At 21.3% G+C, this 22,533-nt stretch overlaps 2 protein-coding genes and 1 non-coding gene across 4 annotated transcripts; 2 read left to right on the forward strand and 1 right to left on the reverse strand.

Moving 5' to 3' along the window:
* Positions 1-664: 664 nt before the first annotated feature.
* Positions 665-3,409, reverse strand: LOC122498523. Its single transcript, XM_043606295.1, has 2 exons — positions 3,179-3,409; positions 665-1,164 (listed from the first exon to the last, which is right to left on the reverse strand). Exons 1-2 carry the CDS (start codon positions 3,224-3,226, stop codon positions 940-942), a joined length of 273 nt encoding a protein of 90 aa, XP_043462230.1. The 5' UTR covers positions 3,227-3,409; the 3' UTR covers positions 665-939.
* A 5,015-nt stretch (positions 3,410-8,424) lies between these two features.
* Positions 8,425-22,479, forward strand: LOC122498516 (organic cation transporter protein-like). 2 transcript variants are annotated; one of them, XM_043606286.1, is made up of 8 exons: positions 8,425-8,790; positions 14,279-14,617; positions 14,833-15,080; positions 17,257-17,534; positions 17,632-18,025; positions 20,941-21,185; positions 21,719-21,894; positions 22,041-22,479. In XM_043606286.1, the coding sequence occupies exons 1-8, from the start codon at positions 8,788-8,790 to the stop codon at positions 22,335-22,337; spliced, it is 1,980 nt and encodes a 659-aa protein (XP_043462221.1). In that variant the 5' UTR covers positions 8,425-8,787; the 3' UTR covers positions 22,338-22,479. The 2 variants fall into 2 exon arrangements, with proteins under 2 accessions (XP_043462221.1, XP_043462220.1); XM_043606285.1 differs by lacking the exon at positions 8,425-8,790 and adding an exon at positions 12,601-12,938.
* On the forward strand, positions 19,895-20,087 carry LOC122498535. Its single transcript, XR_006301241.1, has one exon. It is a non-coding gene; the product is annotated as a U2 spliceosomal RNA (small nuclear RNA).
* Positions 22,480-22,533: the final 54 nt, after the last annotated feature.

Below are 22,533 nucleotides of genomic sequence, written 5' to 3' on the forward strand. Positions count from 1 at the left end.
TAAATTCTAATAGAAAATATATTGATTATATTCGATAAATAAATTTTTCTGTTTAAAAATAATTCATGAATTAAATGTATTCTTTAATTATTTAAATAAATTTATTTATTGAATATTTTTTCCATTTATTTTATAATATTTTATAATATAATGTTATCAGTTGCTGAGAAGGAATGAGACAATATTTAAAATTTTTAAGTTGTTTATTACAAAATTAGTTTTAAAAATGGATTTTCAAAATCCTCTCAATCTTAGAGTAGAAAATTGTACAATATCTTTCTTAGAGTAGAAAATTGTACAATATTATTATTTACATTGCTTAAATAAATTCTAGTTCTTTTTTCACTATGGAAAGGAAAGTTGAAAATCAAGTAAAATAAATACAGAAAATTGAGTAAATATTTAAACAACGGAATTCAAATTTAAAGGGGTAAACTTTACAATATTGAAAGATAAATATTACAAGTACAACATTTAGAAAATACAAAAAATATATATAAATAAACTTTACAAGTAGAAAAAAAAACGAAAAGTATAAATATTTCGGAGAAAAATAATACAAAAGTGGAATAAATACTTGAAAGGTAAATTGATTAATATAAAAATAAAATAAATATACCTATAAAGTAAAATAAATATTAAATTATTATTGCAAAATGTGCAGAATAAATATTGACAATATTCAAAACCTATCAAAAACTATAAAAATAATAAATATTAACTAAAAAAACATAACTAACATAAATATTTAAAAATACATATCTACATTCGTTTCTACTATCTTTCTCAAAAGAAAAATTATTTTTCAGTCGTTAAATTTGATTAACATACAATGGCATTTCATTTTCAAAATTATACAATTGATTTTTCAAAAAAAAAACTATTCCAATTTTTAAATTTTTCTTATTTTGCAGGAAATTAACTTCTAGATTTTTGTTTTTAAAATAGTCCAGGAATAAATTCTTCTTCATAATCATCGTAGTCTGATCCAGGTGGTACGAATGCTCCATTCATGAATGATGCTAAACTTTCGCCCCATCCCATTGCCGAAGCAATTCCAAAAACTAATCTCATTAATAAAAGACGAAAAAAATTTGCCGTCGATGTCTCTTTACTTTGTAGGGCCACAAATTTTGCCTTTTTATTGCCCTCCACATGGCAAATCTGTAAATGAAACAAAGAAAGAAAAAATAAATAATATAAAAGGTGCGAGTAAATTATTTTTTTTTTTACTATTTCCAAAACAAATATTTATTCTTAGAAAAAATTAAATTGGTTTTGAATTTTAATTTACTTAACGGAATTTTCGTTTAACGGAGATAAGTTATAATTAAATATTGACAAAATAATTTGGTTGCTTTTTTTGAAGAATGTTGGCCTATTTTATAACTATACATTTTATTATTGGAAAGAAAGGGTCCAAGAATTTACAGTTTTATGAAAATGAGTCATTCCGTGAAAAGTTGAAATTAATAAGAAAAAGAAATTCATAATTTATCGATTATTTTTATTTTGAAATTTTTTTGTCTTTCTATCTGCAAAAGAAAACAATGTTTGGAAATCAAAAATTACAGAAAAAAAAAGAAAAAAACGTGTTAAGTTTTTTTATTAATAATAATATAATAATTTTTAAATTGTAAAATTGCGATATTTTTATTTATTTATTTAACAAACTACAAGCAGTTTTTTTTATCATTTCTATAAATTCAACAATTATTTTTTTAACTTAAATAACAGTCATAAAACTGAATTCAAATATATATTGACATTGCCAAAAAATAAAAAAATTAAAACAAATATTAATTTTTCATTTTTTAATATTTAATTATAAAATTTTCAATATTTGAATTTTGTAAGACATTTTTTTGAAATTAAAAATATTTTTTTTAACATGGCATGATTTATATTATAATAAAATTTGCAAAACAGTAAATTAAAGAAATTATGAAAAAAAAATTGAAATAAATTAACCTTTTGTTGACATGCTTATTTTTTGACTGTTTTTTGACACACAATTGACACACTAGGTCAAATTGACCTAAATTTTATGCCATTTAAATAACACTTTAGTTCATTTTTTTTACTAAAATTAATAATTATACTTCTATTATTCTTATTGTTTTGTATTTTAAATATTTTATATTAAGATTAAAAATATTCATTTAAATTTTTAGAGAAATTATTTTATAAAATTGTTGATGTACTGCAATTTATAGAACATGCGCCTCATTCGTTTTATTAAATTAAAAAATTTTTTTTTTGATCTTTTATAAAATGAAAGAAGAAATAATTTTTAATTTAAAAGGAACTTTTATTTTAAAACAAAAATTTAATTTAAACATTTTTAGTTTAAAAACAATTTTTACTTTATTTTTAAAACCAATAAATTTAAACTTAATTTTAAAAAAAATTTTTTCACAATAATTGAATTCTTGATATTAATTTTTACTTAATTATTATTAATTGATATCTACAAAATTGCATTGCATTGAATTTTAAAAACAAATATTTAAGTCAAATTTATTTTCTATGAAATTTTATTACATAATGAAAAATAAAGGTTTGAAATTTCATAAACTACGTTACTCAATTAGTAGCTCTCGAGATCACCGCTCTTCGCATCAAAACAAAGTCCGTTAAAAATTAAAAAGCTTTCTAACATAAATCTTTATTTTGTTTTAAAAGAAATAACAAACAAATGTTAAAAGCAATAATTTTATAAAATTGATTTCCGAAATATTAAATTTTTAATATATTTTTAAATTCATAAAAAATGTTCTTTTATTCAATATTTGATGATAATAATATAATTATAATATTGCCCTTTCTGTCTATATATATGTTTTTATTTTTTTTATTTTTATTTATTTTATTATCTATTTATTATTATATTGTTATTTATTTATATAATAAAATAAGTAATAAGAATAATATAATAATAATAATAATATTAATAACAATAATAAAATTAATAAAAATAATAATAAAATATTAAAAATGAAAAGAATCAAGAGTTTCATAAAATTTATACAATAAAAAATATAATTATGAAAAAATAAATGAATTAAATTTTATTTATAATTTTTTAAATTCCATACCTAATTTAAATTAAATTATGAATGTTAAAAAATGTTAGTAAATATAAAATTAATTAATAAAAAAGTATTTGTTTTCTTACACTCAGAATAATTAAAAGACTTCCAATTATCGTAAATCTCAGCAACATGTTTTCAATTTTTTTAACTGTAATTTTTTTGAAGCACTTTTTCACTGAAAATGTTTTCACACTCAATTGTCTCTCACTATCTTTATAACAATTACAATACTGTCATCGTGTTTTTATTTTAAACTCGGGACTTTTTAATTTTTTTTTCACAATTTGTATAAACAAATTTTTTTTATTTATTGAAAGTAATTTCTTTCTTTTTTTATTGAAGAAAATAAAATTAATTTTATGTAAAACAAAATTTTTTTTATTTATTTATATGTACAATTGAATATTGTCTTGTATTTTTATATTTATTTTGTATTAAAAAAAAAAAAATTTCAACAATACACATTGAATTATTGTTGTTGACTGTTGAAAGCGTGAATATCAACTGCGGTAGTATTTTATTGCAGAATCACGGAAGTTGATCTTTTTTTTCTGTTGTTGCGTATTTGAAGTGAACATTAACGATAGTAAAGGCAGGCCGAAAGTGCGATTGGCTGTTCAGTGAAGACAGGGACAAGCAACTGGACGTGATATTCAAGAAGAAGAAGAAGAGACTCGAGTTATTTCTACGATAACGGTAAACGACGAAAAACAGCATTCAGGCCAATTCGATATTTCATTTTTTTTTGTTTCTTCATTTATTTTACTAGCTCGAAAACCAATGGACTTTGAAACTTTCAATTTCGAGATAAGCACTTTGAAAAATTTACAAGTCAACAGACTATGTGCCTGCAGCATCCGAACGGTCTCGTGAGATACTTCTGGATAATTCGCCAGTGTTGGTAATATTTGTTTTCCCTGCAGGTTATACTATTTTGTGCCTATATCATTTTAACAAATTTTTTTTCATAAATTCTTATCATATTTCAAAAGTGTTGTCATACATATTATATATCACTTTTTTTAATGATATCAAATTGAGACAAAAAAGGAACCAAAAGTGTTGCGCTGCAACACTTTTGATTCCTTTTTTGTCTCAATTTGATATCCTTAAAAAACTGTGGATTTTATTTTTGTTATCGAAATGATTTCTAATGTATTTAGTGTATTTTAAGATGCAGGTTGCCATGGTAACGTACAAGAGTGAAAGAGATAAAACAACTATACCTACGAAGAGTAATAAAACTTTTCCTCATTTTATTTTGTTACTAAAGAAAATGCAGCCGCAGATCCGTCTTCCAAATAAAAAGAAAAACAATTTTTTGTATTTAAATAAATTATGTTTATAATGAGTGAAAAATGTTCTACTTAAAAAATATAAAATTTTTAAACAATGGATATGAAAGTGATTTAAATTATTATCTTAAAAGAATATTAAATCTTATTATTTATTTATTATTAGGTACTGAAAATGAACAAAAATTTAGAAAATTCTCAAAAATTATAATCAAATTCTTTAAAACGATTCAATTATTTAAAAAAAAAAAAAATCGAAATTCAATTATTTTCAATATTGAGTATTTTTATAAAATTTCGCAAAAGAATTCAATTATTTTTTTAAAAAAATTGATAAAATTTATCCAAAATTATAAATTATTTTTATAAATATAAGTTTCCACGGGAATTCAATTAATTTAGAATAGCATTTTCATAAAAATTTCGAAAAAATCGATTATTTAACAAAATTTTTCACAATAATTTAATTACTTTCACTAATATATATATAATAACATTTTTTATGAAAATTCAATTTTTTAAAAAAATTTTTGATAAAATTCTAAGCAAAAATTCAATTACCTTTTTTAATAAATAATAAAACTCATCGAAGAATTTCAATTATTTTCAATACTATTTTTAATTAATTAATGGAAAAATTCAATTATTTTCACAAATAAAATTTTCCACAAGAATTCAATTATTTAAAATAAAATTGACATAATATTTATTATACTTCGAAAAAATTAATTATTTTAAACAATATAAAATTCTTATGAAGAATTCAATTATTTTCAAAAGTAACAAAATTTTTCACTAAAATTTAATTCTTTTTAAACATTTTAATAAAATTATTCACAATAATTTAATTACTTTCACTAATAATAACATTTTTTATGGAAATTCAATTTTTAAAAAAAATCTTTTGATAAAATTCTAAGCAAGAATAGAATATTGCAGGATTTAAATTATTTTTAATACAATAATTTTACAGGAATTGCTTAAAAAATGTAATTATTCTTAAAATTTTAATTTCAATTTCTCGAAAAAATCAATTATTTAAAAAAATATTTTTTTAAAATTTTTTGGAAGAATTCAATTATTTACAACAATATTAAAATTTTTTACAACACTTCTATTTTTTAAAAATATTTTAATAAAATTGTTCGAAAACAATCAATTTTATTTTAAATTCAATTTTAATTAAATTTTTTTGAAATAATTAAATTCTTTTTTTAGATTTTAATTAAATTTTTCCAAGAATTCAATTATATTTTCATTAAATAATTCTTCAAAAGAATTGAATTATGTCGATAAATAAAAAAATTATCCTGGAAAATCCAATTATTTAAAATAAATTGTTTATAATACCTATTTATTACATTTCGAGAAAATTAATTATTTTAAACAATGTTTAGAAAATTTTTATAAAGAATTCAATTATTTTCAAAAATAACAAAATTTTTCACAGAAATTCAATTCTTTTTAAACATTTTTATAAAATTTATCGCAATAATTCAATTATTTTCATAAATAATGAAATTCTTCTCAGGAATTCAATTATTTTTGAAAATTTTAGTAAAATTCTTAGCCACTATTCAATTATTTTCATAAACAATAAAATTCATCGCAGGATTTCAATTATTTTTAATACAATTTTACAGGAATTGCTCAAAAAATGTAATTATTCTTAAAAATTCAATTTCAATACCTCGAAAAAATCAATTATTTAAAAAAATATTTTTTTTAAATTCGTTGGAAGAATTCAATTATTTACAAAAAGATCAAAATTATTTTTGACAGGAATTGAATTATTTTCAAATATTTTAATAAAATTGTTTGAAAGAAATTAATTATTTTAAATTAATTAATTTTAATTAAATTTGTTAGAAATAATTCAATTATTTTGAGGCATTTTAATAAAATTCTTTGAAACATTCAATTATTTTCATAAATAACAATATTCATCACAAGAATTCAATTATTTTTAAAAGTAATAAATTTCTTTTTAGAACTTCAATTATTTTAAAAAATTCTAATAAAATCGTTTGCAAGAATTCAATTCTTTCATAAATAATAAAATTCTTTTGAGGAATTCATTTATTTTCAAAAAAATTTAATAAAATACCACACAGACATTCAATTATTGTCAAAAATTTTAATAGAATTCTTTGTAAAATTTAATTATTTTTAAAAACTTTTCGCAATTTAATGATTTTCAACATAGGTATTTACTATTTTCATAAGATTTCCAAACAGAATTCAATTATTTCAAAATTGTTTGTAAAAATCTTCGTAAAAATTCAATTCTTTTCATGAATATGTAATAAAAATTTCTCAGGAATTCAATTATTTAAATTAAAATGTGCATAAAATTAGTCGAAAGAAATCAATAGGGGAGAGTGGGGCAAAGGCGCTATGCGGGGCAAAGACGTTTTTTAAAATATCTCCTTTATTTTCTGTCTATTCCAATTGGTATTAAAAATTAAGTTGCAATGCAATCAGACCAATTGATTAAAAAAAAAGAAAAACCTAAAAATATCAAATATTTTAAGAAATATAACAAAAAAATTGTTTTGGAAAAATAAAATGATAATTTTACTGAACAAACTTTTATTTTTTAAAACATAAGTTTATAAGTATTTAATTTTTAAAAACGTAACATGTAAATAAATTAAATATTTCTCTACACAACTGGCGTGGTGTTATAGTTTAATTTTGTATCAAAATATTTTAAATTTAAAGTAAAAAAAAAGTTTCTTATGTGGGGCAAAGGCAATATTGAACATAATTTGGTTAAAAACAATTGAATATTCGAATTTTCTATGTATTAATTCACAATATAAGGTTAAAATCACTAAAAGCTTTTATTTTTTATTTAAATAGTTTAATTCTTTTAATAATATGTTGTTAACCTTAAGTTTCGTAAATATTATACTAATAAATATCACTTGTTAATTTTTTTACGGCTTATAAATGCTTTCTTTTAGAAATATAAGCGAAAACGTCTATTAAAATTTCTTGTTGATTAGTTTTAGAATAATGAAAAACAAAGACCGCATAAATTAATTGCTTAATTTAAAAAATATACATCGATAAATGTAAACCTAGCGCCTTTGCCCCACTCTCCCCTAATTATTTAAAAAATTTTATAAAATTCTTCGCAAGAGGATTTTTTATTCCTAAGGTTAAATTACACTGATGTGTTTTTCCCAATATTGAAATATGAAAATGCAAAAGAAAATTATACTATAAAATTGCTGCAATTTTTATTGGACGCTTTTATGCTAGTATATATATATATATGTGGGAAAAATTATAAACATGGAAAAAATGAACATCAAGATACAATATACATATGTAAATACAGATTCATTTGACGTAGGAGGCTACTAAAAATTAATTAAAATTATCATGAGGAAATTATCATAATTATATAAAAGTGTGTCGATATAAGTATGCCTCTTTCGGTATCACCGTTAGACAAGATATTCTCAGCGAAATTGATATTTTTTTTTTGCATGTCTTTTAGTTTCAGTTAAATATATAGTTGATACATGTTTTATTATATGATTTAAATTCAAATATATTCTTCCTTTCTACTAAAATGTCTACTTCTAATTTATAAGAATCATAATTTATATATTCTTCATCAATTTACATTTTTTTTTACTATCATTTACTATTGAATAAATGAATTCTCAACTTTGATAAATCCCCATTCAGAATCAAACGAAAGGGATAAAAAAAAATAATTTTTTCTTGGAATTTGAAATTATATTAAATATCCAAAATTGTACAATAAAGTTGACTGTCTCACGAATCAGTTATAGTATATGTAATAGAAAATTTTGAGATAGCATCGCGAATTGCTCGCTGCTGCTACTGCTATTATCGTTCATTGCTATAATTACTAAAAGAAAGGACAGCCTAGAAAAAATGATGATTTATACCTTTGAATTCTTCAAGACAGATTTATCTCTCGGGGGGAAATTGAAGTAGCTGCTTCTCACATATAACAACATGTTATTTCTTATAATATGAAAAGTACACACGGTCTATAAAAAACTATATCTATATATATTTAGTATACATTCCACTTTGTAGAATATATTTGCAATTCAGGAGGAAAGCGCGTTAAAATAGTATTTCTTCACTGAATTGTGTGATATTTGTTCTGAACTTTGTGAATAACGACGCATAAGCATAAGGATTTATTTGTAAAATATAATGTACCACTTGCGAGAATCTAGGATGATTCGACAGTTTTCCGGCCTTGATGATGGCAGAAAGAACACAAAAAAGAATATATATGTAAGAGATATAATGATTGATTGACAATAATCGAGATGAAAGTTTTAAATATACGATAATAATGAGAAGAGAGTTTTATATTATCTCTAACAAAAACAAAACACATGGTAATTTTCAATTATTTTCGCTTTTGAATTTTTTTTTACAATGTACATAAAATCATTTTTTGTATCCAATTTTCTTTATAATAGTTGAACTCGAATTCTTAATTTTTTTCATTATTTTCTATATGGTGAAGGAGGAATGTAATGAAGGAAATTTTTCACTAATGGTGAAAGGAAACCATTTTTTTTTTGCTTAATTCCATCTTATTTTCTAATTTTCTATTCTTTTATTATATGTCAAAGTCATTTTATATATATATCTATGTTAGAGAAGAAAAGGAAATAATAAGAACTATTTAAAATTTTCGATAAGCATGAAAAAAGTGTATATTTAAAATTTGTTATAAAATTCTTTATATGATGAATTTAATTATTCTCAGTGCAAATTCAATTAACATTTTTGAAATATTTTAAATATTTTTCATAAATTTTAATAAAATTCAATGCAAAAATTAAATTATTTCAGATTCAAAATTATAAAAAGTTACAAAAATTAATCTAAAAAGTTATGAAAAATGTTATCCTTTAAAATAGAAGAAATTTTATAAAATTAACGCAAAATTGTGAAAAATAAATTAGTTTATAAATTTTTTTTTGCAATAATATTATCACAAAATTTATTCTCTAAATTTGAATTATAGTAAAAGTTTTGAACTAATTCAAACAAAATTTATATGAATATTCGCGAAAATTAATATTTAGTAAATTCTTCCGCACAATTATTTAATAAATTTATTTTTTTGATTTTTGGAAGACATATGAAAGGTAAAAAACCTTCTATTTTACCTTTTATACGTCTTCCGAAAATCGAAAAAATTAATTTATTAAAATTCTGTTTTTCTTAAAACTAAATTTTAAAAAAACCATATTTTGCATTAATATTAATTAATTTTTCTACAATAATTTATATAAGTAACTATTTTTATATTTTAGAATGTTAACCGAATTTTACTAATCTTATTAATATGTTGAATTTCAAAAAGTTTCAAATTGAAGCTTTTTAGAAAAGTTGATTTTAAAAAAATTTGAATTAAAAATTCCCAAAAATGTTACTTTTTTGAAACATTTTTATTAAATTTTTTTTTTAAATTAGTTGGATTTTTGAATATATAATTATTTAGAAAAATTTTCAAATTATCGAAATTTCATGAAATTGAATTGTAAACAAGTGGATTTTAGAAATATTTTAAGTAAACATTTTTTCTGTAATGAATAATATTGAATTACTAAGGAACTTTCTTAAAAATTATAAAAAATAATTGAATTAGAACAGAATTTTAGTTAAAAATTTAAGAGAATAATAATAATTGAATTGAAATCTTAAAAATAATTTTGGAGAAGTTATAGTAAAAATTCTTAAAAATTATTAAATTTCAAAGGATTTGAAATTTGTCATTTTTTAAAATCTTAATTCATGTAAAAATAATAATAATTAAATATTTAAAAAAAAACTTGATGTTCCGAATAATTTTACAATTATATAAGATATACAAAAATAAATGTATTACAGACATTTTTTTGTGTATTTAATTATTTTTAGAGTCGATTAAAATATTATTCAGAAAAAAGTCTAAATAAAATAAAAAATGTTATAAAATGAAAAAATAAAATAAAAAGTCTAAGGAAAATAAAAATTTTGTAAAATATAATAAAAAGTCTGGAAATCAGGAAAAAAAATGAAATTTTTATGTTAACCCTGTTAATATATATAATAATTATAGATATTTAACTTCAAATAAAGTGATATATAAATCGATAAATTGATGAATTCTGCTCTCGATATAAATATTTAAAATTCATTCTTCCATTCAAATATATATAAAGTATATATGTATATACATATGTATAAAGTTGTGAAGACAGATACGAAATAGACAGGATATTCTGATGGTAGACCGGACGCAACAGTCCTGGAATACTCAAACAGTTCCAGAAATTAAGGAAACACCTATTCAATCGATGACGTTTACACACTTAACTTTAAAGATTGAAATTTTCGATAAAAATTTCTCACTTTTCGAAAAATCTAATAAAAATTAGAATTAGTTTTCAATTTTTCATCGCATCGTTTAAAAATCATTAGAGTGCGCCTTAATGTGCATCAATTACTGCGTTGTCTGCATTTTTAATTTCTATATAAATATATCCAGAATATATAAAGAAAATTTGAAAAATTCCACTGTGAAAGGAACCTATAACATTAGGCTCAGTTTTCCATACAAAGAGCACGGAAAACTGAGCCTAATGTGATTTCGGAATCCCTTTTATCGTGGAGCGTCACATCTTTCTTCAATTGCAAGTTAAATGTACAAAATATTTATAATAAAGTAAAATTTAGAATGTAGTCAATTTGCATTTAATTTTTTAAGGAAAAACGTTATTTCACTATAATTGTCATCAGAAATTCTCAGAGACTTCAGACAGTTTAGTTTCTACTATAAAAGTATAGTAAAAGTTACATTTCCTCCATTTTTCCAAAATGTAATAAAAAAATGTAAAATTTACTATTAAAAATTGAATTAAATATTTTTGTATTTGAAATACTTATTAAAATCGCAATAATTATTTATTTCTTAAAAAATACAATTTTTAAAAAATATTTAAATAAATTAATATATAAAAAATAGGGCAAAAACTAAGAAAACATTTTCTAATTTAATTAAAAAAAATGACAATTTGATAAAATTTTATTGGCAAAATTGTAAATTTCTCTGATGACTACTCGGAATAATGCGTTTATGTGACGACACCGCGATTAAACAATGGGCCATCTTCCATCCTTGTTTATTTGCTGAAAGGCTCGTTAATATCCTGAGGACTTCAGATTGACTCCTCTCTCAGTTTGTATTTTACTTTCACGAGACACTAACGTTTCCATTTCTCTTCGCGCACACATATATAAATATAACATGTATTTATATACAAAACGGAAATTCCACTCCATATACTTTAACACCATTTTACTTTAATTATAATAATACAAAAAAATTTAATTCAGTTGAAAGTAAAAAAGAATATATAACATGTAAAAAAAACCTAAAATGATTTAATTCAAATTTGTTTTTTCAAGATTAAATTAAATAAAAGTTTTTTTATTCTACAAAAAAAATTATACTATTTTGTAAAAAATTAATTCTGAATATTTTTTCTTTTTTGCAAAATTAAGAAAACTGTAAATTTCTAACAAAATTTTTATTTAAATCTCTAATACAATTTTTATTTTTTTATAAAAAAGGATTTTTATACATATACATTTTTATATTATTTACAATTTTTTAAAAATTTGTATAAAAATTCAGTGAATATAACAAATTATTATTGTTAATATGAAAATAAACAAAAATTTTATTTAGTAAACATAATACAGAAAATAAATGTATATTTCCAATTGAGTTAAAAACCTTTAAACAAAGCAAAAAAAAGTTTTTTTTAATATTTTCAATTATTAACATTTTTTGAAGTACGAAAAAATGAATAAAGTAATTTTTACTATTTTTTTAATGAAACCTACACTGTTCGGAATTTCTGACCATTCCTAATAATTTTTACTATTTTAGAAGTATGTTTACTAGTTTAGAATTAAATTTTTATAAAAATTAATCAAATTTAAAAATTAAATTACCTTGTAAAATTTACTCTGAGAATAGTAAAAATTACCAGAAACGCACAGAAATTTGTATAATGTACATGTTTTTTAAAAATGTGATTTTTCAGTTTTCGAAAGTAATAAATTCTTAAAAGTGCAAATAATATTGAATCAGGATTTAAAAAAAAAAGAAAAAAATCATATTCAAGGATATTTTACTATTTTTGAAGACTACAATAAATTTTTTTTGAAAAAGTGAAAAATGTACATCATTTGTAATCAATTTTATTGCAAACATTGAAATTGATGAATTTCTTTGAAAATTTGAACTCTGCAAACTAATTTCTACAAACGATATAAATTATTGATATCTATATTTTAAATAATGGAGGAAATAGGTGATAATAAAGTGAAAATATCACGTTTTAAAATGAGTGCCGAAGACTTAAAAATTGGATGTTTTCATATTTTTATTATATGTTTTCTCAGTGTTAATTACGTGATTGTGTCCATGAGTCATTTGTTGCCTGTTTTTTACAATTATACCCCAAATTTTTTCTGTAAGGTAAATTGAAATTTACTCATTTCTTTTCCATTCTTACAAAAAAAATATAATAATTATTAATTTGAAATTAAAAAATTTTTAATTAATTTTTAATTTATTATTATTAGATATTATTTTATTTATTTGTTTATTTAATTATTTATTTAATACAGAAACGGGCGTATCAAAAATCAATAATGTAAATTGACATAAAATTGAATATAATATCTTAATTGTTTTTTAATTTTTAATTCTAAACTAGTTTTCAAATCTTTTTCGCATTTAAAAAGTTATTACGGATAGAAACAAAGTGTTTTTTTTCATAAAATTTTAAAGAAATTTTTACTTATTAAGCTTGCACTGAATAACTTATATTTTTGCTTTTAAATAATTTTTTTATATTAAAAATTTTTTTCATTTTTTAAAATTTTTTTAAATTTGTAAAAAAATAATAAATTTTTTGAAAAATATTTAATTTATATTTTGATATATATTCAGGTTCAAGCCTCTGCAGACAATTTTTGTTTTAAAATCTGTGAAATATTTTAATTTCATTTAAAATTTTGACAATTATTCTTTATTTGTTTGTATTATTCAAATTTGTTATTCAAATATGTAAACGAATTTTCACTTATTAAATATTGTTTATTAAATTAATTTATTTTTAGTATATATTTAATTAAATTTATTTTATTTTATTGAAGTAAATTAATAAAAAAATATTAAAATACAACGTAAAAGACGAAAAACATTTTCTAAGAATTATTAATAAATAATTTAATTTTGTAATTAATTTTATTATAAAAACTACAATCGCGATCCAGAAAGCTGTTTCATATATAATTTGAAATTAAAATTAGTTGCTTTGATAAATTATTTTTGCCCGAATTTTTGGAGTTAAATTAAAGATATATTTAAAATTTTACTGCAAATGTAACAAAACTGAAATATATTATTTCGTCGCGTGAAATTTTATACTTTATACGATTGTAATATTAATCTAGAAACGTGTTTCCGGTTATTTTTTTTTTCTATAGAAAATTAAGGAACACATTGAACTTAATAATTATTAGTGTTTTTGATTTTTAATAAATTTTCAATACTTTTTAAATTTTGATTATAATTTATAATGTTTAGTAATTAATTTTTTTAAATTTAGTAAAAATATTTAAAAATTCTTATTAAACGATTTTATCCTTTTCTTGTATGTATAAATTATAAATAACATTTCATTTTTTCAAATGTTTCCGCAAATTAAAAAATATAAAATTCAGACTAATTTCGAATTTTATTATAAACAATTATTATGTTTAAAAATTAAAAAACTAGAATAAATAAAATGAATATGAAAAATGTTTCAGGCTTTTCATTTGAGAAATGGAACTCAAGGTTGTGTTTCGCAGGAATTTTTTAAATCATTTTCAAATTATACAAATGATCTTGACAAAGTCATTAAACCATCGTGCTCAAGTGAATATATTTTCGAAGTTGAAAATGGAGAGTCGAGCATTGTAACAGAATGGAATTTAGTTTGCGAAAAGGAATATCTTTCTTTACTTGGAAATGTTATTTATATTTTGGGCAATTTAATGGGTGCCTGGATTGCTGGTATTGTTGCCGATAAAATTGGAAGACTTCCTGTATTGGCAATTTGTCTCTATACACAAGGAACGATGGCCGTTTGTCTTTATGTCGTTCAGGTACAAAAATAAAAAAATGCAAAAAATAAAAAAAATAAAAATATGTTAATTTTTTAAAAAAGAAAATTTTTAATTTTAAATCCATATTAAGCTATTCCAATCAACTTTAAGGGACACAAAGTTTTAGTCGATTTAAAATTTTTTAAAAATTATTTATTTTATATTCAGAGTTTGGCACAAAAAAATTGAATTTTCCATTTCCTTGATTTCCGCAGGACTATCCGGTGTTTCTTGTTGTCCGCGGACTCCAGGGCGTTTTCGTTCAAGGACTAGAGATTTCGACATACATTTTGGCGCTAGAATTATTTTCCTCGAAATTCCGAACAATCGTGGGATTAATAATGCAGATAGCGTGGGCCGTTGGTTTATCACTTTTAGCTGGACTCAGTTATTTCATTCCTGACTGGAGAATTCTTCAATTGGCCATCTCCGTTCCTACGGCTGCCACCGTTCTCTACATTTGGTATATTAAATGAAATTATTATTATTAATTTTCACGCGAAAATCTAGAACACAAAAATATATATATGTATATATATTTAAACATTATTCGCATTTTATACGACACACGTTATCACATTATTTTATATATTCCATTTTATTGGAAATAATATCTGTTTTAAATTGTAAATTATTATTATTTATTGTTTTTTTACCAATAAATAATAATTTCCTAATAATGTTACGTAAGGATCTTACTTTTGAAAAAGGTTTCAACTTTTTTGCCTTGGAATATATTTTACAATTTTACATTTTTATTGATGATTTTTTAAAATAATTGCAGCTTCGCATTCATCTACTAAAACATACTATATTTACTACTATTTTTACATTATGCTTCTATTTGGGTACTTTTTTAGATTTCATTCACTAAAAGCTACTATTTCTATTTTTTTTAGAATTTCCACTATTGTAAACTCGCTAATATTAGAAATCAAAAAACTATTCTCCAAAATTATAATCAAATTCTTTAAAACGATTTATATATTTTCAAAAAAATTTCGACAAAATCAATTATTTCACATAAAATTTTTATACAGTTCTGCGCACAATAATTTAATTACTTGCACTGATAATAACATTTTTCATGGAAATACAATAATTATTTAAAAAAAATTTTATATAATTCTAAGCAAACCTATTATTTTAATAATATGAATAAAACTCATCGAAGAATTTCTATTATTTTTCATACTTTTTTGAAATTAATTAATCAAAAAATTCAATTATTTTCACAAATAAAGTTTTCCGCAAGAATTCAATTATTTTCGTAAATAGGTATTCAATTATTTTCATAAATAATAAAATTCATCGCAGAATTTCAATTATTTTTAATGCAATTTTACAGAAATTAATCAAAAGATGTAATTATTTTTAAAAATTTAATTTCAATTTCTCAAAAAATCAATATTATTTAAATGTTTTTTTTTAAATTCTTTGGAAGAATTCAATTATTAACAAAAAGATCAAAATTTTCGCCAGGAATTGAATTATCTTCAAATATTTTAATAAAATTGTTTGAAAGAAATTAATTATTTTAAATACAATAATTTTAATTAAATTTGTTAGAAATAATTCAATTATTCTTTCAGATTTTAATAAAATTTTTCCTAAAGATTCAATTATTATACATAAATAATTCTTCGGAAGAATTCAATTATGCCGATAAATAACAAAATTATTCCCGAAAATTCAATTATTTTGAGGCATTTTAATAAAATTCTTTGAAACATTCAATTATTTTCATAAATAACAATATTCATCACAAGAATTCAATTATTTTTAAAAGTAATAAATTTCTTTTTAGAACTTCAATTATTTTAAAAAATTCTAATAAAATCGTTCTCAAGAATTCAATATTTCATAAATAATAAAATGCGTTTTAGAAATTCAAGTATTTTTCTGAAAAAAAATTTTTTTTTATTTAATAAAATACCATACAAAAATTCAATTATTGTCAAAAATTTTAATAGAATTCTTTGTAAAATTTAATTATTTTTAAAAAATTTTCGCATTTCAATGATTTTCGATATCAACTATTTTTATAAAGTTTCCAAATAAAATTCAATTATTTAAAAAATTGTTTGTAAAAATCTTCGTAAGAATTCAATTCTTTTCACGAAGATATGAAAATTTCTTAGGAATTCAATTACTAAAATTATAATTTGCATAAAATTAGTCGAATGAATTCAATTATTTAAATTTAGAATTTGTATAAAATTCTTCGCAAGAATTTAATTATTTTTATAAATATATTTAAATTCTTTCATGAATAATAAAATTCGTTGTAGGAATTCAATTTATTAGCAGGATAATAAAGAAGTAAATATTTGTAATGAAAATTGAGAAGAAGTCAGGAAAATAAAATATAGAATGGAATTTTTATTAGTTTTCTGAAGTGTCTAAAACGAGATTTTTTGGTCGTCTAGTTTAATTTTTCAACAGCTACTTTTTTACTACTTTTTTTAGTTTGAAAGCTACTTTTTACTATTTTTTTAAAATTAATTCTCGAGTGCGATGTCTAGAATTGTTTCCATCTTTCATTTAAATAATTTTTTTTGTTACAAAAAATTCTAAAGAAACAAAAAAAAATTTATGTTTCTTTTTAAATAATTAAAAGTTTGTTTATTTATTTGTAGGATAATTCCAGAATCACCGCGTTGGCTGTTGGCAAAAGGAAAGTCAACGGAAGCTGATATTGCGTTGGAGAAGATTGTGAATTACAATGGATGTTGCACTAGGTGGAAAAAAATACGGAAACATGATATCGTACTCAGCGAAAACGAGACACCAACGAAACAAGAGAAGACGAGTACTTTAAGTCACGATCGTGTTAAAAGTGCAACAGTCAACGAAACTATTACCGAAACAAAGAATTTACTCGAAAATCCACCAGAAGTTAATTCCGAATGTCAAAGTAATTATATTTACACAGCAAAGAAGAAAAAATAATTATTTACTGTCTTAATTTATATATTATTTCTTAATTAATTTGTTCAAATTATCATTTCCAGAAGAAGAAAAAGAAGAAGTAGGCGAAATGAATTGTGAAAATATTCAACTTGAATTAAATGATACATTGGAAATTTCACCGAGGGAGAATGAGAAAAAAAATAATGTTGAGGAGAAAGAAAAAGAGGATGTGGAAAGTGAAAAGTCATTAAATCTAAAAAAGGAGAGACACTCAATAAGGAGAATTTCACGACGGGAAAATGATAATTATTCTCAGAATGAGACACCGGTTGATGATAAAAGAAAAGTTCAAAAGCAAGGGACAATCATTTCATTAGAGGAAAATAAGACAATAAAGCATCAATTGTTAAATGAGAAAAAGATAAATTCCAATTTTCTCGATTTGCTGAAATATAAATCGACTCTTCGCCACTGTGCAGTTTTAATTCAAATATGGTGAGATATTTTTATTAAATAAATTATTCTATATCATTGTTCCACTTTCGCTAATGTGGAGACAATGTTCTAATTTACCGTCTTTTTTTAAATTTCCTTTATATATAAATCTACTCTCTAAATTTGAATCAGTTAAAAATTAACGCGGAAGCAAAAAGCCAGCCACTGATTGTCAGTTAAAACCATGATTTTTTACTGATTCAAATTAAGAGAATAAATTTATTTTTAAAAAAATTACTGTTTTCAATTATTTTAAAAATAACTCTAATAGACAGCCCCCAAATTATCATTTTATAATTGTTATTTAAGGGAATTTTAAACTTTATAATCACTATTTACACATAAATTATACAATAAATTTAACACTATCAAATGCTGTGATTTATTTAGCATAATTTTTAAGTTGTGAATTTGAAAGCAATATAATTATTAAAAATATAATACTATAATTCTCATAATATTTACGAAAACTAATTATTATTCTATAAAATAATTATTGTTTTACATATCTTTTTAAATAACACAAATAGTTAAATCCTCGAATTATTATTTTTAATATAAGATTTATTTCTTACACTGAAAAAAAAATTTATTTGAGTCAAATAACCGATTAATTGACTATTATTAAATTATTATCAATTAAATATTTAATTGAATCAAATAATATTTATTGGAGTCAATTAAATGGTATTTGCTTCAAATACTGAAATTATTGGTTCAAATACCATTTAATTGACTCCAATAAATATTATTTGATTCAAGTAAATTAACTTGATAATAGTCAATTAATCGGTTATTTGAATCAAATAAATTTTTTTTTCAGTGTATGACTTTTATTGCGCATAGAATTATTACTGCTTACATTAAAATTACGTACATATAAAATAATAATTCGAGGATTTAAATTTACGTTATTTAAAAAAATATATAATAATTATTTTTAATAATTTGATTTCATAAAAACTATGAGAATTAAATATTACAAATATTTTTAAAAATTATATCACAGTTAAAAGAAAGTCTTATTTTAAGACAGCAAAACAGTCTTAATTTAAGAAGCAATATTTTTAAGACAGACAATGCTGAATTAGTTATTTTTAAATCGTGAAATTGAAAGTATAACACTATAAAAAGTCAATTTTAATTTAAGATGAGTCTTAAATTTAAGACAGGTGCTGAATTTAAGAATATAATATATCTTAAATTAAGATTTAATTTTAATTGTGTATTATTTTCAATTTCACGATTTAAAAATAATGCTAATTTTTAAACACAGTGAAAAGTAAATCTTAGTTTAAGACCAATCTTAAATTCAGCACCTGTCTTAAATTTAAGATTGATCTGAAATTAAGATTTACGTTTTACTCTATATTATACTTTCAATTTCGCTATTTAAAAATAATGCTAATTTATAAACACAGTGAAAAGTAAATCTTAATTTAAGAACAATTTTAAATTCAGCACTTGTCTTAAAAATGTTGCATCTTAATTTAAGACTGACTTGTTGTCTTAAAATAAGACTTTCCTAATTAGATTCCATATACAAATTATGAACAATAATTATTCCACTGAAGAAATCTTATATTACATACCGTTTCATAGTTTATGAATTTGATTGTAATTTCAATAATTATAATACTTAAAATCTAAAAAAAAAAAAAAAAAATTCTATTTAACAGTGTTTGAAATTTGGCGCCTGGCGCGCTCCTCACAGCACGTGACATGCGCCGGCCGGCCAGGCGCCGACAGGTGTGCAGCACATAGTTCGAACTTTGGGCCGCTAGGGTCGCAGGGCAAACTTTTTCTCACTTTCTCACAATTAAGTTTATTCTTTGAGGGTATATAAGCTGCTGAAAAACCTATCTCAATATCGCTTCTCGGCCCTATGGCTAAGATCAAAGTGTAGTATCTGTTCTTATCAGCTTGATATCTGATACGCTCTTCATTGAAGAGCCAGAATATCGAACTGATTTTTGGAAATCGGCGGAGTGTCTGGGGCTTGCTCCGACTCTGCCACGGGTTGTCTCTGCATTGCAGTACCGCAGTGAACGGCCCACATAAACTAATTAAAAAAATAATTCATCTTTTTTTATTGTTCTAAATTTAATTTTTTTTTTTTTTTTTTAAATAAATTTTCTAGAATATTCGAAAATTTTGATTTTTGGTTTGTGAACGACACTCGGATTTGTAATTTTTTTCAATGAACTTCTCAAGTTTAGAAAATTCCTCTGCCGCACACACTGTTTCATATTTTTGAGGTTAACTTTTCACAAATAAAATGTCGAAAAAATGAACAAATTAATTTTAGAATATTTAATATCTTAAAATATATTTTTATAAATATATTAATAAATATTAAATACTAAGTAATACATTCAAAATAAATTATTAATTATATAATTATAATTAATTTAAAAAAGATTTTAGTTAAAAACAGTAGCAATTTTAAAAAATAATTGAATTTCAGAAGGTTTTATAACTAAAATTTTTTTAAATTTGAATTGTATATGAAGAAAATAATTAATTGAATATTTATAAGTTTCAAATATAAAATTTTATTTAAAATTCTAAAAAAATTGAGGTGTCTGAAAAATTTTAATTCAATATTATTTAAATGTGATTAAAAAATGATTTAAAAAAATATTAAAGAATGATCAAATTAATGAAAATTGTGTAAAATTAAATTAAAAATAATTAAGTTATTATTGATTATTTATTTGAATTAAATTTTTTTATGTCGATAAAACTTGTATTATTAATAGGTACACAATTAATTTTTTTCAAAATTTTTTAAAGTTTGATCAGAAAAAATGTAATAATTTTTTTTTTAAATTAAAAATATGAAATACATAAATTACATGAAAAAAAGGAGAAATAAATAAAAATTGAATTCTTTTTATGTAATGAAATTTCAGGCTTAGCTCTTCGGCTGCTTATCAATGTGTGGAATTTCTTCTTCCGAATTTAAATTCAAATAGGCATATAACTTTTGTTATCGAAGGAGCCCTGGAAATAGCGTCCTGCATTTTTATTTATTTTGCATTAACAAAATATGGAAGAAAATGTTCATTAAGTATTTGCAATGTTTTCATTGGACTTATTTGCATTGGTTACGCATCACTTGACTATTATTTACCTCAGTCATCGATATTTTTCATTGGTTGGTTTGAAAGAAAAAAAATATTCGTTTTAATTCAAATAATTTTTTCTTCTTTTTAATTTAATTTTTATTTTATAAAATTAAATACCCACAAAAATTAATATCTAAGAATAAAAATTTTTTATACCTAAGGCTTCTTTTAGTTTTATTTAGTTTATCTAAGAGTTTTTTTTTAATTTTTCAAGCATTTATTTTTATATTTATACCTAATTATATTTATTTTCCTCTGTTTTATTAAATTATATTCTTCCTTTTATTAATACTCAATTCTTTTAAAAAACATTTGAATTTTAATTAAAGTATTTTTATATTTAGATGAATATTTTTTCCCCTCCATAATTATTTAATATCTTTTTGTCAATTTTTAGAAGAAAAAACACTAGTTTTCACGTTTTAAAAATAGACATTATTTTTAAATTAGTTTTAATTTTTACATCTTTCACTTTTTACATATTTATAATCTTTCAAAAATCGAAAAAAATTTATTATTTTTTTAATTAGAATTATTAATTAGTTTCCTTCAATGATTACAGGTCCGGTGAAAAGAATTTTCTTACTACTGGCAAAAATGATAATTGCAAGTTCATTTTTTACTTTGAATTTGTGCACTGCCGAATTGTTTCCGACAATTCTTCGAGCATCGTGCTTTGGATTTTGTATTATTTTTGGAAAATTTGGAAGGATTTTATTATCATATTTCTTGGAAATTGTACGTTTTACATACTATTTTACACGTATTTAAATATTAAATTTTCTAAAGACATTTATTTTTTGTTTTTTAATTTTTAAGAGTCTATTAAATGTATTAGTGTGAAAAAAATAAAATGCATTAATTATATAAATTTTTCGTTTTAGGAGAAAAATTACATTCCTACATTTGGACCATTGAGTGTTGTGGGAATGTTGAGTATCGGTTCAGGTATTGTTGCCCTAACACTTCCGGAAACATTGAATCGAATACTTCCAGATACAATGGAGGAAGCAAACAATTTGGGAAAAAAATTTAAGATAAAACGACAAAGCTTAAGATGTACAAGAAGCGAAGAATCACAGGAGCAAATTTTACGGGAAAAATTATTTTCTGAAAATTGGGTTGACGCTGGCAATGGAATAATCGTCAATTTCAATGAAGGAAAAAATTCTGGTCCATAATGTGAAAAAGAAAAATTTGTTTCTTTTTCTTTCTCTCTCATCATTACTTGTAAATATTTTCAGAGGCTAAGTTACCAAAGTACATAAATATTTAAATATTAATTATAAATTTCGAAAAATAAATTTCTAAAAAAATATAAAATATCTCTAGACATTTATTTGTTGGGAAAACAATTTAAAATTCAGGTTTAAGTAA

This window comes from Leptopilina heterotoma, unplaced genomic scaffold (assembly GCF_015476425.1).
Source record: "Leptopilina heterotoma isolate Lh14 unplaced genomic scaffold, ASM1547642v1 Lhet_15, whole genome shotgun sequence".
NCBI classification, from domain to species: Eukaryota; Metazoa; Arthropoda; class Insecta; order Hymenoptera; family Figitidae; genus Leptopilina; species Leptopilina heterotoma.

Excerpts from the sequence above, each read along its gene's own strand:
- LOC122498516 (XM_043606285.1), top strand. The coding sequence starts at position 12,759 with ATGGAGGAAATAGGTGATAATAAAGTGAAAATATCACGTTTTAAAATG. Across the intron at positions 17,535-17,631 it reads AGTTAATTCCGAATGTCAAA|AAGAAGAAAAAGAAGAAGTA; the intron begins GTAATTATATTT and ends TATCATTTCCAG. Across the intron at positions 21,895-22,040 it reads TATCATATTTCTTGGAAATT|GAGAAAAATTACATTCCTAC; the intron begins GTACGTTTTACA and ends TTTTCGTTTTAG.
- LOC122498523 (XM_043606295.1), bottom strand. The coding sequence starts at position 3,226 with ATGTTGCTGAGATTTACGATAATTGGAAGTCTTTTAATTATTCTGAGT. Across the intron at positions 1,165-3,178 it reads GTCTTTTAATTATTCTGAGT|ATTTGCCATGTGGAGGGCAA; the intron begins GTAAGAAAACAA and ends TTTCATTTACAG.